At 37.4% G+C, this 16552-nt stretch overlaps 1 protein-coding gene across 6 annotated transcripts in view; it reads right to left on the reverse strand.

The window, feature by feature from the left end:
* grin2bb (glutamate receptor, ionotropic, N-methyl D-aspartate 2B, genome duplicate b) overlaps positions 1-16177 on the reverse strand; it is a 141857-nt gene extending 125680 nt beyond the window's left edge. The window contains exons 1-2 of one of the 6 annotated variants that reach the window (XM_024289530.2): positions 15663-16177; positions 11268-11729 (exon numbers count right to left, since the gene is read on the reverse strand). In XM_024289530.2, the coding sequence (XP_024145298.1) occupies positions 11268-11276 (9 nt within the window). In that variant the 5' untranslated portion in view covers positions 11277-11729; positions 15663-16177. The other 5 variants (XM_024289529.2, XM_024289525.2, XM_024289531.2 and 2 more) reach the window with 5 other exon arrangements.
* Positions 16178-16552: the final 375 nt, after the last annotated feature.

The following is a 16552-nucleotide window of genomic DNA, read 5'->3' on the forward strand; positions in this document are numbered from 1 at the left end:
GGATTTCTAATATTAGCAAAACCTCCAAACTCAACAGGAAAATGGGACGCATTTCCAGCCCAAAAAAACCTTTCCAGCAGATGTGGCGTCACAGGTGACGGTTCCCCATTCTCCTCTAAATCCTCCGGCTCCCGCCGCCACACATCAAAAAGAGGGAAGCAGGAACAGAAAATGTGTTTCCACATATAATAAGATGGATGGGAAAGAAGATTACTGCTGTTTGATTCACCAAAATAAACAATTGAAGCACTAAAATATGAAACGATTAAATTGATGTGTTTTTAGGAACAATAAATTTAATAAAAGCATTCATATTTCTCTTTGATCTGCTGAAAACACGCTGACTTTTGGAGTAAACAGAGGGGGCGGTCGCAATTATTCCACTTTAATTCTCTTTGCTCATAATTTATTAGCTTAAGGAGTTGAATGAAAAGAGGGTTTAAGGTTAAAAGACACAATCCAACATGGACACATAAATGAAGGAATACCACTGAAATGACCTCGACGGCAGACTAAAGGAAACGTTTGTCTTGGAAAATAGTGTGTTTGATAAACACAGTCATGGTCAGTTTAACGCTGACGGTGCAAAAACGAAATAAGCATGTTTTCCTCAAATTTTGTTGGTTTATTTTACATAAAGTGGATTAAAAGAAGTCATTGAATGCACATTTTTTAAAAAAAGTGTTGTATTTTGAATTAAAAGTAAAAGTTTGCATAAAAAAAACTAGCTGATGGCATCACTTAAAGTCTGTGTAAAGGACTGTAACGTCTTTTTGTTATTTAAAAATCAACTTCCTATTTAAGCAAATACATCATTGTTGGTTGTAAATCCATAAAAATTGGAATAACCAGGACAGAGCTGTTGCTGAAGCTTGGTGATTGGTGGAAGGTGATTATGACAAAAGAAAGAGTCTGTATTCCTCTACGCTGTCTGAGATCTTCTCTCAAACAACATTAAATGGTTTGTACTAGTGATCCAGTAACACTGACATGTATGTTCAAGTGTCAAGCTCATTGAGAAAAAAGAGTCGGTGCTCATATCCGTCACATGACCAATACAGCTATTGTATCAGTGCATCACCGAGGCAACAAGCTGTGATTTTAAGGAAGCGCATTAACCAGCAGTGTTGCCAGATTGGGTGGTTTTCTGCCCAATTGGGTAGTTTTGACTTTGAAATTCCTTCGGATGGATTTGGCATAAATATGGTGGATGTTAGTTAGTTATATTAAGATCTTTTATTTTGATAAATCATCAATTAGATTTCTGTCACTTGGGTGCTGGTTTAGTTTGACGGAGTAGGAAAAAAACTAATTTTCATGCCGTGAATGAGCACCCGGCCTCCAGCTGTTGAACCATTCTCGCTCTCGCCCACCCCTGTTCTCCCACCTGTGAGTGACGTTTTATTATACTTTATTTTTCCTAAATACGACAGAGTATTAAGGCAAGTTTACAAGCAACAAAAATGTGTTTAATTCTAACTTTAAATCTCCTAAATTTAAGAGAAAAAAGTTGTAACTTTTAAATTGCGAGAATAAACTAGTATATTTATGAGTCATAAGTCATAAGCTAGATTTATGACTTTTAATCGTGTAAATGTATTAGATTAAAAGTCGTAAATTTTGGAGAAAAAAACTTGTGATATTACTTTTATTTGTTTTTTTTTGGGGTGGCCCTAATACTCCTCTGTACTAAAATATGCTGAATGTGCTGTTTTAATTAAGTTTGTGGAATTATTTATTAATAACCTTGTTTTGCTGTTTATAGCTAATAAAAAGCCCAAACAATAATATTTGTGTGTTTGATCTAATGTTGTGGGTGAAATAAAACTTTTTAAAACTTTTACCAGAGCTCAAATGCATCATGTATACATCGGGATCATAAACAACAATACAGGAGATTAAAAAATAAAAAAATAATGGCAAAAAGGCACATTTTAAACTCTAGAATTAATTTTGGAGCATTTTAAAGGTATAGCCTGCATTGGGGATAAAGGGATGTCTTATTTTGGGGAGAGAAAAATGCTAAAAAAAAAACCTATAGTTGAACTAAGGAAAAAAATAAAACAGACAAAAGCGATGGATGCGTGTGACCATCAGTTCATAAACATTCAATATGCTTTATCTCTTAAATTCCCATTCTGATCATCTTTTGAACTGTTGTAAAAGCATTCCCAGTGATCTTTGAATTATGATTATGCCGCTTTAGCTGAACAAAAAGAAAAAAAAAATTCAATGCTCTCCAGGATATCGTTTCTACAGAGTGGCAGGAGAAATTTGCCTCTGAGCTGTGGACTGTTGCTGCGGAGCAACCCCGCCCCCTTCCCCTATGAGAACTTGGAGGAGGGAGCTTGTGGCCCCGCCCATAACAAGTAAGACCTTTGTCAAACTGATTTTTTCATCTGCTCCTGATTCACATGTGAAAATGGAAAATCTCAGAAAAAGCTAAATTTTCAGGTCTCTGCTGTGCAGCAACAAACACACCACAGATGTCTCCACAAAGAGGGATGACTCATCTCTCCATCTTCCTCACTTCTACATCTCCACAGACTGTAGTTTGTTCTTGTTGCTCCTCAGAACCCAAAGAGATGCATTAGCTCCTCTCCATCCACGTCTCTCTGTTAGCCCTTAAGGACTTCTCCTTCTGGGTCTCATCATGAGTTTTTCTTTTTTTCTTGCAGCCACAAAAGAAAGGAGTTAGCATACGGGTCATTACCGCGCCGCCATGTCCCTCCCACCTGTCCGTGTTCCCACTGAAGCCCTTGACAGCTGAGCCATCTCTGTGCCTGAAGCTCCAGCCATCAGAGCGCCCAATCCCTCATTAGGTGCTTTCTTTTGAAGTCGTGACACGCACTCAAAAAAAAAATAAAAAAAAATCAATGGGTCCCTGCGATTATGCACGCCACAGAGGATGATGGGATGTCTCATGCGTCTTGCACCATGCAGAGTTTTTCTTTGGCTTGTTCCTCCACTTATCTATTCAGACTTTAATTAATCAGGGTTCAAACATCACAACCTCCAATGCAGCTAATAAAGCCCCTTTCTCCTGCTTTGGCAGGGAACAGCTTTCCAACCACCTGTTGGCTAATAATTATTTATCGATTGAATCAGTGTTACAAGTTCCAAAAAATACCCAATAGTGAGTATTTGGAAGATGACATAACAGAAGGAAGCTGAAGTAGCTGTACGTCAGCTGAAGTAACCTGGTTGATCAGAGAGCGTGTTTACTGGAGCGTTCAGACTCACAGAAACGTCCCAGCTTTCCTCCAGCTGCTCCTCTGCTGGGAGTCAGCTGGGCGAGCATCTTTTGTAGTGCAAATGTGTTTGTGAGGGCAGAAATTTGGCAACGTGGTCACAGGGTTTACATACCAGAAACTGAACCAATAAAAAATCCTGGTTAGTGAATCGATGACTGAGATCTGGTTACTTTAAAGTCCCACTCGGATCATCTTTTGATCTATTCTAAAAGCTGCAGTTTTTTGATTATGAGGATATTTTTGTAGGAATAATAAAAAAACAACTGTTTTTTGACATAATTTCTGCAGTAGTTCATTTGAAATTCACCTCTGAATTGTAACCCCGCCCCCTCTTCCCCTCCCTGTTGCTAAGCCAGGAGTTCGTAGACAAATACAGTATAAATCAACTCTTGTTTTTGGCCCGAATAAGAATGAGGAGAAAATAGTAGGGATGTAAAAGATATTAGATAAATATCAAAAAATCGATCAGGCAGTGGGAATAACAGCAGTATCAGTTATGGATGTAAAAAATAGATAAGTATCGAAAATTGATCGAGGAACAGCAGAATCGTTTGAAAACCACAAATATAAACACGATTATGTTGGTTAAAAGGTATAAAATCAATCAAAAATTAAAACAATCGATTTCTGGCAAACTGAAGTTTCTATTTCTGTTTATTTTTTTACGTTTTTTGCCTTTTTATGTATTTTTATTAATGTTTGTATATCTTTTTAGATTTTTTGTGTCTTTTTATATTATACGATACAAACAAAAAGACGTCCAATCATAAGTTTGCTTCTTCCAAGTCAATACCTGAATACATTTCTCTGTTAAATCCCATACGTTATTATTAATGTTTTAAATGCTGTATCATGTTGCCAAAAAGTGAGTTGAATCCTTTACATATCGAGTTGTGGACCATGTATCGAGATGCATATCGGATACACACCCCAAGAAAATAGAATTTTTTTGTCAAAATCTAAAAAGCTCTTTACAGAAGTTCACATGACTTCCTTTCAAAATAAAAGACACCTTGTGTCACATACATGTTTCTAAGTGCAGAAAATGTAGTAAGAAATTAAAAACATAAACACTACTTGTTTTTTTGTTGTTGTTGGATCTCAGCTAGACATAAATCAGAAAGATTTTGGGCCATAAAACATACTTAAAATCCTTATATTGTTCAATAAAGGACAGATGTGATCCGGTGGACAGCATGTATGCAGTAACTGATCTTCAGTGACTTTTCTGTGGTCCACGCCGCTCCAAAATCTGTCAAAATGTTTCATTATGGTAAACTATGCAGCTGAAGCGCTTAATGATGGATTGTTAGGGCATTATGGGTAATGTAGTTTAATTGCAGTTAACAGTAGTTTTTAAAATGAAGAATATTTAATTTCTTTCACAATGTAGAGATAAAAGATGACACTTGATAACATTTGTTAACTTCTAAATCATCTCCACCACAGTATGAAGACTTTTGAACTTATAACTCAATTTTTTAAGCATTCATGTCTTGAAATAATAATAAGATGACGTGTTGGGAATTGAGTGGGTTGTGTAACTAAGTACTCAGCACTTCTCCCGCCCTCACCGCTTCTGGATAAACAACAAACACCAGGCTGCTCGGCACCTGTAATCCTCCGACGACTCAATCAACATTTGTAGAGCTGCTCACAGGCGGCCGCCATCCAAAACTGACTCAGCCTGCTGTCAGCGAGCCGCAGCATCCCCGTCTCCACGCCCGTGTACGCTCAGGACAATTGACGCACGCCTCACGGTCTGATGATCGAAACAGAGGCTACGCTTCCCGTCTGCCAGGGGGCTTCAGACCCCGTAATCCCCCCTCCATCCATCCGTCCATCCGTCCACCCACAGAGGAAAGCAGCAGCAGCAGCACGGCCTTTCAGGCTTTGCAGCTTCTGCACTCAGAGCTACATCTGTCAACACCCAAACCCCTTCACCCTCCATCTCCACAGCGCCTCAGGATCCACTCTGTGTCTTTGCTTCTCCTCCCGCTGCTGTTCTGCTACATCTTAACCCCTCCGCTTGCATCCTGACATCACCTCTCACCTCCTGTCTGGAGATGGAGAACCTGCCCTGCAAACATTGCTCCCCTGCAGCCGTTCTGAGCTTTACAACAAACTGCAAAGAAAAAACGGATTCAGAATTGGCTGCAGATGGAAATTTAATGGAAACCTGGTTTTCAAAACCGGCGTCACTTCCTCTTGTCGCCAAGATTGCAACAGTTGAGCAGTTTGAATGAGATTAAACAAAAAACTTTAACATACTATAACTTTTCAAGTGTCAGCACGATCAACGTCATTCCAGCAGATTGTGAAGGAGAAAAGCGGTTCACAATCTGCTGGAATGACGTTGATCCTGCTGACAATTGAACAGTTACAGTAAATCAAAGAACACAAACACTGTAGTTCTGGTGTTAAAAGGTTAATAATGTTTCTGTGTGAAGAGGAAGAAGAAGTAAGCATTTAGGCGCGGTACGGATCAGGTAGACCCGGCTCTCCGCATGCACAGATCTGTAAGGTCCAAGTTTAACTTTTTAAAAATGTATTTCCGTATTATTAGGATTTTAAGGGATCTCCATTATTGGTAACACCTTAAAAAATGATCTGACTGATGAGTTCTGTAAAATGCTTTAGTAGGAGTAGACGCGTTTCACAGGTACAGATCGGGTTGAGACAGTCTGCACAGTACGGTGGCCCTGAAGTGCACAAAAACGTTTTAGAAATTAAAACTAAAGTAAAAAAAAAATTGGAAAAACGTACTGAAATTCAAAACAAAATGAAAATGATGATGTCTGAGTTTTTTAAATATATTATATGATAAAGGTTTTATTATTAGTATGGAGCACATTTCATACTAACATTCCAGTTTCATATTGTGTTTTGTTTTTTAACATTTTATTTTGATTTCTAGACATTACTTTTGTTTTCCGAAAGGTTTAATTGTTATTTTTAATTAAATTCTTTAACATAATATGCTTTTGTGTTGAGCAATTTCTTGATGTATTTGAACTTCAAGGCCACCGTAGTACAGACAGAGACAGTAGTTATGTCCAATTATGTCCAACCCTAATATAGTGCAGGACTATCCAGTTCCCTGGATTTAAAAGCAATTGGAAAACCATGCTCACTATTTTTGTTTTTTAAATGGAGAATATGAAATCATAGATTTCACAAAGTGAAAGTCTAATAAATACAAACATTTTACGATGTGTTGTAATGATAAAAACGTTGATTGTTTAGCAAAAAATTACAATTAAACAAAAAAATTTGCAAAAATTGTTCAAACGCAATGCATTGTGGGCTGTATTTGCTAATGTAATGAGCATCGATGCACACTGGTTTTTTGTAAAGACTTCTAGGAAATTTTATATTGCACTGGATTTTGGATTTGTAGATTTAGACAACACTACAAAATGATAAACACACAATATAGTCCAGGGCTGGGCAAACTTCAGCCCGGGATCCAAATGCGGGCTGTTAAGCTATTCAACCTGGCCGTCCTAAATTATAATAATGTTTGCTTTATTGTCCCTTAAATTGTGATGTTTCCCCATATAGCGCACTTTAAAAACAATGACTTTGTCTAGGTCCAGAAAGTTATTCAGCATTTCTTTTATGTTTTCTGAGTTGGATAGTCCTTTTTTCAATCATTCCAACGCCGCCTGAACACCTCATTTCTCTAAATTTAAGTTCTTCACTCAAAAACATTAAACTATTGGTGCAATTGACACTAAAATGAGAACTAAAGTCAGTTTTGAAATAAAACCTCATGTTTTATATTAGTTTTAATCAAAATTCATCCAGATTGGATGTAATTTTTTTCTTTTATGAGGTGGATTACCAAAATACTCCACGTGTCTGCTCAAATTTTAGACAACAACTTTGCCCACCCCTGATAGAGTGAGTATTGAAGGAATTCAGACATAGCCAGGTGTTTTAATCACAGGGTTGAATCTATTTATCTCAGGAATGAAGAAAAGCTGATTTTGGATGAGTGAATGATCCAGCCAACAAGTAAATCCGCCGAGCCTCAGAGACCGATTCTGGAGCGGCTCCACTGGCAGGAGCTGGACACAGTGACAGAACCAAGGATTTTTTTTCTCCGTTTCTTTTTTCTCAGTTCTGCTGCAGCATGTGGAAAGATCAAAGCGGCTCCTCACAGGTCTAAAAGTGCACTCCGCTCTGATTAATATCAACTCTGTCTGTGAGTGGTTTTTACTGACGCGTCTTCTCCTATAATCTTTGCAACAGTGCCTCTCAGTTGACTAGCTCCATTAATTTTCTTTTTTTCAATCCAGCCTCTTTAACTTTTAAACACACCTTTCATCAGTCAAACTCCAGAGCAGCTTCAAAAAAATAAATAAAATAAAACACAAGAAGCTGTGAAGTGTGCTGCTCAGCACCGTTACTGCTGTCTGGATCCTCAGTCCCTCAGCACAGCCTTTTGTTTTGACGGCCTTATTGAACGCCAAACTTTCATTTTCTTTATCTCAGCTCCATGAAAGACACAAAAAAACTTGTAGTCTAAAACAAACAAAAAAACTCAATTTATGCTTTTGTTTTCATGCAGTTTTTTTGTTTCTTTTTTCTCCTATCTCCTCTTTCCCAGGGGCGGATTTACTAGTTTGGGGGCCTCAGGCGAGCAGTAACAGGGGGCCCTCTGCAGTGGCTATAATAATCATTAAATTCAGGCTTTACTAAAGAAGGAAAAAGAAACAAATACTTAAATGATGGAACAATAAAGTGGAAAGAAAATAAATATGTGTGAATAAAGTCGTAAAATTAGGAGAAAAAAGTCCACAATTCAAAAAATCGTCCATTTACAATTTCAAAAGTTGCTTTTCTATGTGGAAAATTTTTCAAAATAAAGTTGTAATATATTAAAAAATATAGAGATGTACATTTACAAAAAAGGAGAGGAGTTCAGTGAGATTCTTGAGCAGCGTGATGTCACCGTTCCATTTCTGTGAACTGTCTGCAACACAGTTAAACAGACAATGTTCGATTGTCTTTGATGAAATTTTTTTAAAGCTAAAAGAGATCTTAATTTTGGGAAAAAAAATCATTTTAAAATCACAACTGTTTTCTTTTAATTTTACAACTTTTTTCTCGTAAAATGTTTGACTTTCTCATAAAATAAAAACTTTGTTCCTGTAAATTTTTTTCTTTTTTACTTTTTTCCTTCTGATATCACGACTGTGTTCTCGTAAAATTTTGACTTTCTTTCTTATGTTTTTATATTTTAGTTCTCCTAAAGTGTTGACTTTTTCCTCATAATTTTAAGACTTAGTTCTTGTAAGATTTTTACATTTTTTCTCGCATAATTTTACAACTTTGTCCTTGTAAAATTTTGACTTTTTTTCCTATTAATTTTAAGGCTTTGTTCCTGCAAAATTTGGAAATTTTCCCTCCTAATATTACGACTGTGTTGTTCTAAAATTTTGACTTTCTTCCTCATAATTTCACAACTTTTATGTTTTTAAAATTGTCTTTTTCTCCTCATAATTTTACAACTTTGTTCTTGTAAAATTTTGCTTTTTTGACTTTTTCAATGTAACTTTTTTTTACTATTTTCTTAACTATCTTTTGCATTTTTTGCTATATTTGTCTTCCTGACTTTAGCAGCAACAAACTTCTTGCTTTCTCTTTGGTTTTTATTTTAGCTGTTTTTTATTAAATATTCAGCTCGGGCCCCCCAAAGTGTTGTGGGGGGATCAGGCAATCGCCTACCTTTGCCTAATGATAAGTGTGCCCCTGTTCTTCCCAAAACCTTTTAGGTTTATAGACTTCATTTATTCAAACAAAATAGTAGGAAATGATTGCTGTCTAAATGCTTTTGAATCAATCCCTTCACTCATGGAGTTTGTGGGAAAATAAACTCATAAAAAGAGAATAAATTATATTTCTATTATAACCTGAATCACTGTAATTTACCTGGAACATCATCAGGTCAACTGAGGTGATTTGAAACTGTAAAAATAAAAGCCTCGTGATGTTGAGTTCCACCGTCATGACAGCGAGTTAATGCAGGAGGATTTGAGGCGTTTCGCAGGTTTAACGAATTAATCAGTAACAAACACAAACATTCTCGAAAGCCTTTGATTTGAAAATCCTTTGTGCGTACAGCGACACTTTAGAAACATTTGTAGGTTTTTCTTTTTCATTTTTTTCTAAAAAAGCTTTACCCTTTGATCACAACTGTTACTTTAATGCAGTTGTTGCTCCAGTTTGTTGGTTGAATTCAGACATTTTGGTTTGCTGGTGCAAAACTCGCCCTGACCAAAAGATTGTATTTCGTCATTGTCATAAATTTTTATAAAGTTTTCAAACACTATATAAATTTACTCAAATATTCAAAAGAGAAAGAATCTGATATAAACAAATCTGAGTTAAAATTCCATTTTCAAAGGGGATGTAAAGCAAGAAAAGCAACTTTCTTATCACGTCTTCTCTGGATTATCACAGCAGAAGTGGTTTCTCTCTGCTGGGATTTTTGTATTTTTCTCATTTTTTGTTGTTTATGTCAAACGTGTTTAGCAAGTAAGATGCCAATAAAATGCTCAGCAGCAGCTAAATCAGTACGGAGACACATTATTGGACTCACTTTATCTGATATTGAATGTTTCAATGAATATGTGATGTAGCTTTGAGCAGAACTGCAGCCAAAAACATTCACTATTATTTTCTATTTCACCTCATTGTCTTTTTATCACGTTTCATGTCATTTATTAACATTCGTTTCTTTTTATCTCATTTTTATCAACTTATTCATCATCCTTTTGCTTTTAATAAACATATTTCATTTAATCGTTTCTTCTTAACTTATCTTTTTTAGTTTATTTCATCTCATCACCTTATCTGTTAATTTTCATCCTAATTTTTTATCATTAAGCTTAATTGCATTTGATCCCAATGTTTCATCAAATCTGTCAGTTTTATTATCTAACCCCATAAAATATCAATTGATCTGATCTTATTTTATCTTATTTCTGTTCAGATCACCTTTTTCCAGGAGCTCTCTACATCCCACCTCATCTCTTTTTATCTCTTCTTATCAGAACAAATTGGGGAAAAATGGTAAACCAGGACAACAAATGTATAGAAACTTGTTTTTTTCTTTTTGTATACATTTCATGCAGGAATATTTTCAGACTGAAACTCTCACAAAACCACAAACTAAATATTGTAATCAAAGACACGCCTCCACATCTTTACTATAGAACTATGAATGGTTTTAAGAAACAACAATCTGTGATCCACAATCAGATTTTTGCGGTGTTAAACTGTTCAAAATAAAAAAAGATGTCCATATATGTTAAAAAAGGCTTTAATTAGTAAAATCTACAAACAAATAAAAAAGATGCAAAAAGCAGATAAATATCTCTTTTCAAATAGCTTTAAAACTAAATTATTAAAAGAAAAAGTAGGAGGAAAAAAAATATTTACTTAAATGAAGAAAAATGCCCAGTAATCATGCAAATGATTCATGAGAAATCTTTACCCTTAAGAGAGAAAAACTTTTAAGATTATTAAAAGATTTTAAGAAATTGTCAGAAAAATGGAAATATACTCTAAAAGTAAAAGAAGTTCTGAAAATGTCATTTGAGGGGTTGCAGAGATTTGTTTGTGAGATTTTTTTCCAAATGCATGAACACAAAATGGCTCTTTGTGAAGTCAGCTTCAAACCAAACAGACTCTTCAGTCTCTGACAAAAACCTCCCTGGAGGCCTGAAACTTTCAGAATAAGAGGAAGTGACCTTTAAATGCTTCTGACAAAAACAATGCTACGCAGGATTCTAGGACCAACAAAAAGCACTGCAGGTGATGCTTTCATTTGTCGCCTAGTAACAAGCCCAACAAGAACTTTGACGATCAGACGTGAGCATTTGGAAAGGTTAGAAACTGCATTTTAGGATTTAATCAACTTTTAAGTAATGAACAAAAGAAGTTTTGTAATTGTCTTTCCAGCAAATTCATGCAGTTTGTGAATGAAGATCGGTGGCCTACCTTGAACATTGCCAGCCCGGATCTCTGCTCTGCTTCTCACAACGGGCATGATGGAGAGGTCTGTGGTTCCACTCCTCCTCTCATAGCCTCGGATGAAGGGATGGGAGCTGAAGGAGTCACGCGTGAAAAACAGACGCAAAGTGGACCTGGCTTGAATGAACTCATAGAGGCTGGAGATGGTTGATAACTGAGAAAAAAAAATCTGACTATGAGGTCAAAGCGTCAGCATGGAACAAGTCTCTGTCTCTTTCCATCCAGTTCCTCCAAAGCTGGTGCTGCAGCTCGTCGAGGTTTCCTTCAAGAACTCTGCAAGTGTGTGAGCTCTGTTGCCGTGGAGATGAGCAGCAGTAGATGCACTCCGCTTCTTCCCCTCCTCTGTTCTCTTCTTGGGCTTTCTGTCACTCGGTGCCTTTGCTTAATTTAGTCAGTCATGATCATCTGCGCGGCGGCCGGCTCCTCGCTCTGCTCTGTGCAGGAGAAAAACATGAAGGACAGAATCAGAGGACCGACACGCCGCCATGAGTATAAGGTCATTCCCATCTGAGGCTCGGAGAAACATTCATGTTTGGATCATTAAAGAAACTTTTTTCACTATTAAAGCCAAAGGTCTGTCCTAACTAACATTAAAAGTCATGATATACTATTTTAATCCAAAAAACTTGTTAGTTTTTGTTTCAATTTAGTTTCATTTAACATTGTTTTGGAGTTGAAATTTGTCTTTTGATTACAAAATAAAGCACTTTAGGACACTTCCTGTTTTTGGACCTGTTTCTGTAACTGATTGTGCATCATTTTAATATTTATTATTATGCCACCTCTTGAAGGCAAAAACATTTCAGAATTTTTTTTTTTTTTAGAAATCTGCATAATGCTTTTATTTTGTAGGACTTCTTCACCAAAGTGTAGAAAAAAAATAAATAAAGCATCAAAATGTTCCTTTTTTCAGTGTGTTCATTTACAAAAACATTTATATAACTAATTTATCTTAATTTTCCCTGTTTTTATATATTTTTTAAGTTATTTTTAATTGTTTAGTCGGGTTTATGGAGCAGACATAATATTATTTAGCAACTCCAGAAAGGCTTTGGTTTACAAACGAATTCAGAAGCAGGGATGCACTGACGGATCACGACTGACGCTAACGAAGCAACCAATCAGGAAACAGAGCTGAACAGAATGAGCTCAAAGTTGAACTGTACGATCTGACCCAGCACCAGGAAGACCACTGAATACAAGCACGATTTGGGAATGTAAAACCTATATAAGTTGCCAAATTGAAAGATATCCCATCATGATTAAATAAATGAAGGAATGTGGCGTTTGCTTTTAATTTAAAGCTTGTTAAAAACATTTTTTTTCATTTTATTCCAACTTTTTTTAAATTTTTTAACATTATATTCTGCTCATTTACATCAAAGGTTTTCCAGATTTCTTTATGTAACAGTTGAATCAAGCTAATTAAATGCACAGAATGATTCAAATTTTAAGGTATTGTTTAAATTTTATTTAATCATAATATAATTTTAATTGACATTGTTTTAGTTTTTCCTATTTATCCTTCTAGTATTTTATCTTTTAGCTTTATTTTGGTTTCTAAATACAAATGTTTAAAGATTTATCGTTGATAAAAGGATCAACGAAGAATTCATTAATGAACTCAAATAATATAACAGTAAATGTCCTGAAGTCTTCATGCATTTTGGATTTATTTTGCACAAACTTGAACTTTATTAGGGTTTAATATTTCAATTCTCAGAAAGCCAAAATAAAAGCCTAAAATAATGTTTCTCTTCGACTCTGATCTTTTAAATGAAACATGACGGCTTTTGCTTCATCACATTTTAAGTGAAGTGTTTGGCGTTAAGTGAATTCTCGCCTTTTTTAAACTCTGCAAGCTGACAGGATCAGAACTGCTGCACCATTCTTTTGAATTTTTCCTCTAAATCATTCAAATCGCCTAGAATAAGACTTTTTTCAGCTCTGTTGGAGGAATTTGGGTGGAAAGTCGACTATTACACTTTATTTAGTGAACGTTTTTGGCTTGAATGACTGAATTTAAACCTATAAAGGCAGATGATGAGTCTCCAGCGATTTTTCTACAATGAAGACAACTTAAGTAAAAGTTTAAAGAAGTATCAAAAATGCAAAAAAGATTAAAAAAAAGTTGAGTAGTAGTGTTTTTATGTCTGGTTTAATGTTTGGAATTCATTTAAAAATCATTTGTGAGAAAATTCAGGATTTGATAAACATAACCTCTTAATGCCTGATGTCACAAATATGAGACAAAGCATCTACTTAAAGCAAACACAATAGTTTTTTTTACATAGCTGAAAATAAATTCAGGCATTAAAAGGTTTTAACTAACTTAGAATCTGCTAGTTTAAAGTCTTTCTGGCATCAGGCAGGAACAAAAAAAGAAGAGTACGCAAAAAGATTATTTTTAGCTTAAATTTGAGCAGGAGTTCAGGAGTGAACGGCAGATTTGGATCCCATCGGGGTTAAACTTGGGAGTCAAGAGGAACGTGAGTCGCCTCAGACCTGCAGATGACTTAGGGGGCATTTTATTCAAATGATCCTCAAAGATCTGCTGCAGATCCATCCAGCCAGAAAGCAGCAGCAGCAGCAGCAGCAGGAGGAGGAGGAATGTGGAGAATGTGGAGGAGGAATCCATGCGACAGTGGATCAACAGAAGATCTGGCAGCATCAGCAAGTGAAAAAAAAGGCTCAAATGAACAGATGTAAATACATGCACCTGTGCACAGCGGTGGACTAACTGCACGCGTCAGCTGATGGAAGCTGACCGAGGCAGAATTAGGCAAATTCACTGAGTATTTGGGGCTGAATTACAAACAGCATCGCTGGCTTCAAAACACCAGTGGGGCATGGGGGGGGGCAGTTTCTTGGAGGTAGAGGGCATAAAAATCAAAGAATCAAAGGCATGGTCTGATGAGCAGTCAGTTAGTCACAGCAGAGTGAGGGGGGAGGGGGGGGGGGTCTGTGCAGGCAAAAAAAAAATAAAAACCGAAATTCACGGGAGAACCTGCAGACGGAACTTCATGCATCCATCCCCCCCCTCCCAATCATGCAGACGGACACGTGCACGCTCCTGCCGGACCAGCTGCCCTTCAAGGAGAGGGGGGTGGGGGGGGCACACGCCCTCTGGAGAGCTCATGCATGTGCAGGAGCCGGAGAGGTAACAGTGCTCGGATCAATTCACTACTCACCTAATTAACTCTTTTCTGTAACACATATTTTATAGACTGGAGTGGAGATGGTTTACAGAGAAGCAGAGTTGAGACACAGAAAAAAAAAACAAAGACAGAGCAAAACCGGAGGACTCCTTCATGGCGACATCCCGAAAACAACCACCAAAAAAGGGATTCAGACATCCCCCTCCAGCAGTCCCAAAAGCAGGAGGTGGGCGTGGGGGGGGCTAATGTAACCGCTGAGGGCCTCCTGAGCTACAGGTCTGCCTACAGGGAACCAGCGAGGGGATGGAAAGGTGTGGCGGTGGGATGCAAAACATAAAGAGAGGAGGAAGATGTAAGAGGCGGGAACGAGACCTCAACTTCTGTTTCTTTGATATCTATCAGTCTGTTTATCCACAGCCTGCACCCACAGATCAACAGCTACCAGGTGGGAAGCTTGTCCACCACCCAGGATGGAAATGAAGAGCATCAGGGGATGAGAACGAAAGAAAGAAAGAAAGGAGGGATCAGATCGGCAGAAATGTTAGGATGCAACAGCTGCCGACGGACAGGAGAAAGAAAGAAAGAGATGGAAACAAATGGAGGATTTGACATGAATTCTGCTAAATTAAACGCTGTCAAAATGTTCGAAAGCGAGAAATTAAACCAAATGATGGGCAAACATGTTTATTTGAGCGAAAAGGGAGACAGAAAAAACATAAAATGAGCAGAACCAGACTGGAACCCACTTTCATTTCAGTGTGCGAGTGTGTGTTTTAAATATACGTAAAGCACACACAAATACACACAGACGCACAGGCAGACAGACACTAAACGATAGTTAACCTACCTAGAAAAATATTTAAGAATCCCGCAAGAGAGTGACGCAAATAAAATGGGTGTGGAGGGACCAAAAGAGAGGGGGAAAGGGGAAAAAAGTCATTTATGAGGAGCTGTTGTTTGGTTTGTTTTCTAGAAGTCTGAAGAAAATTCATCCAAGTTTATCATCACGTTAGAGTTTGAGGACAGAAAAGAGGCGATGGATGGATCAGGTGAAATGGGAAGGAGGAGAGAAATGGTGTGAAAAAAATGAAAAGAGAGCTCCTTTCTCTCAGTCATAAATATATGAAATTGTAAACCAGGTAGATGGAGAAATAGATGAGGAGGCAGATGACAGAGAGAGAGACTATATGAAAAGATGAAGCACCTCCCAGCACCGCGATGAGGAATAAGAAAAATATAAAACGAAAGAAAAAATTGAATACTCCAAAGCCTTCCGTTTTTGCTCAGTAAAGTGAGTCGAGGGAGGGGGCTTTCAGTTGTATCCCCCCCCTCTCTCTGCAACTGGTAACTGGTCTTCTGTAATCTTCTCCTCAAAGTAAGACGCCGGCTTCCCTCTGATGAGCTGCAGCCTTTTGCCAGTGCAGCTGTCAGGCGTGGGTCTGCATGGCTGCTGCTGCCGCTGCAGCCGTGCACAGTGTGGATCCGAAAACACACTTCTGGTGTTGGAGCGTGGAGCTCAACCGCTCCTCTTCCTCGCCTCTCGAGAGGGGGGAAGGAGAGCGGCAGAGGGAGGAGGGAGATGTGGAGGTGGCTCCTCTACGGCAGGACTGTGAATCAGAGGGAGGGAAACGGTGAAGACAGGCTGCTGCAACAATTGTGGAGACAACTGATTCTTTCAGAGGAAGCAACAGCTCCCTCTGTTGTTGTCGTTTAGGGACAAAAGTTGAAGCAGAAGCAGTGGGGTCCACCTGTTAACTCCCTGGAAGTCAAAATGTTCTTGCACTATTGAGGTCTGCAAAAGCCATTAGGAGTGTGTAAGGCAGGGGTCTGCAACCTGTGGCTCCGGAGCCACATGTGGCTCTAAAGCTTTAATGAAAAATGCTAATGACTGAATAAATAAGAGATTAGTTATTTAAGTTTAGTCATTTTTGTTTAGATTTTAAACATGTCAAGCATCTAAGCAAAAAAGTATTCTTTACATTTGTATTTTTTTAAGTCATTGTTCATCAACTGAAAGTCTCCAAAAGTATTTTTATTTTGGTAAATTACACTAAAGTGGTTTAAGTTTTGAACAAAAGTGATCTAAAATGGTTG

Source organism: Oryzias melastigma, linkage group LG1 (assembly GCF_002922805.2).
Source record: "Oryzias melastigma strain HK-1 linkage group LG1, ASM292280v2, whole genome shotgun sequence".
Lineage (NCBI taxonomy): Eukaryota > Metazoa > Chordata > Actinopteri > Beloniformes > Adrianichthyidae > Oryzias > Oryzias melastigma.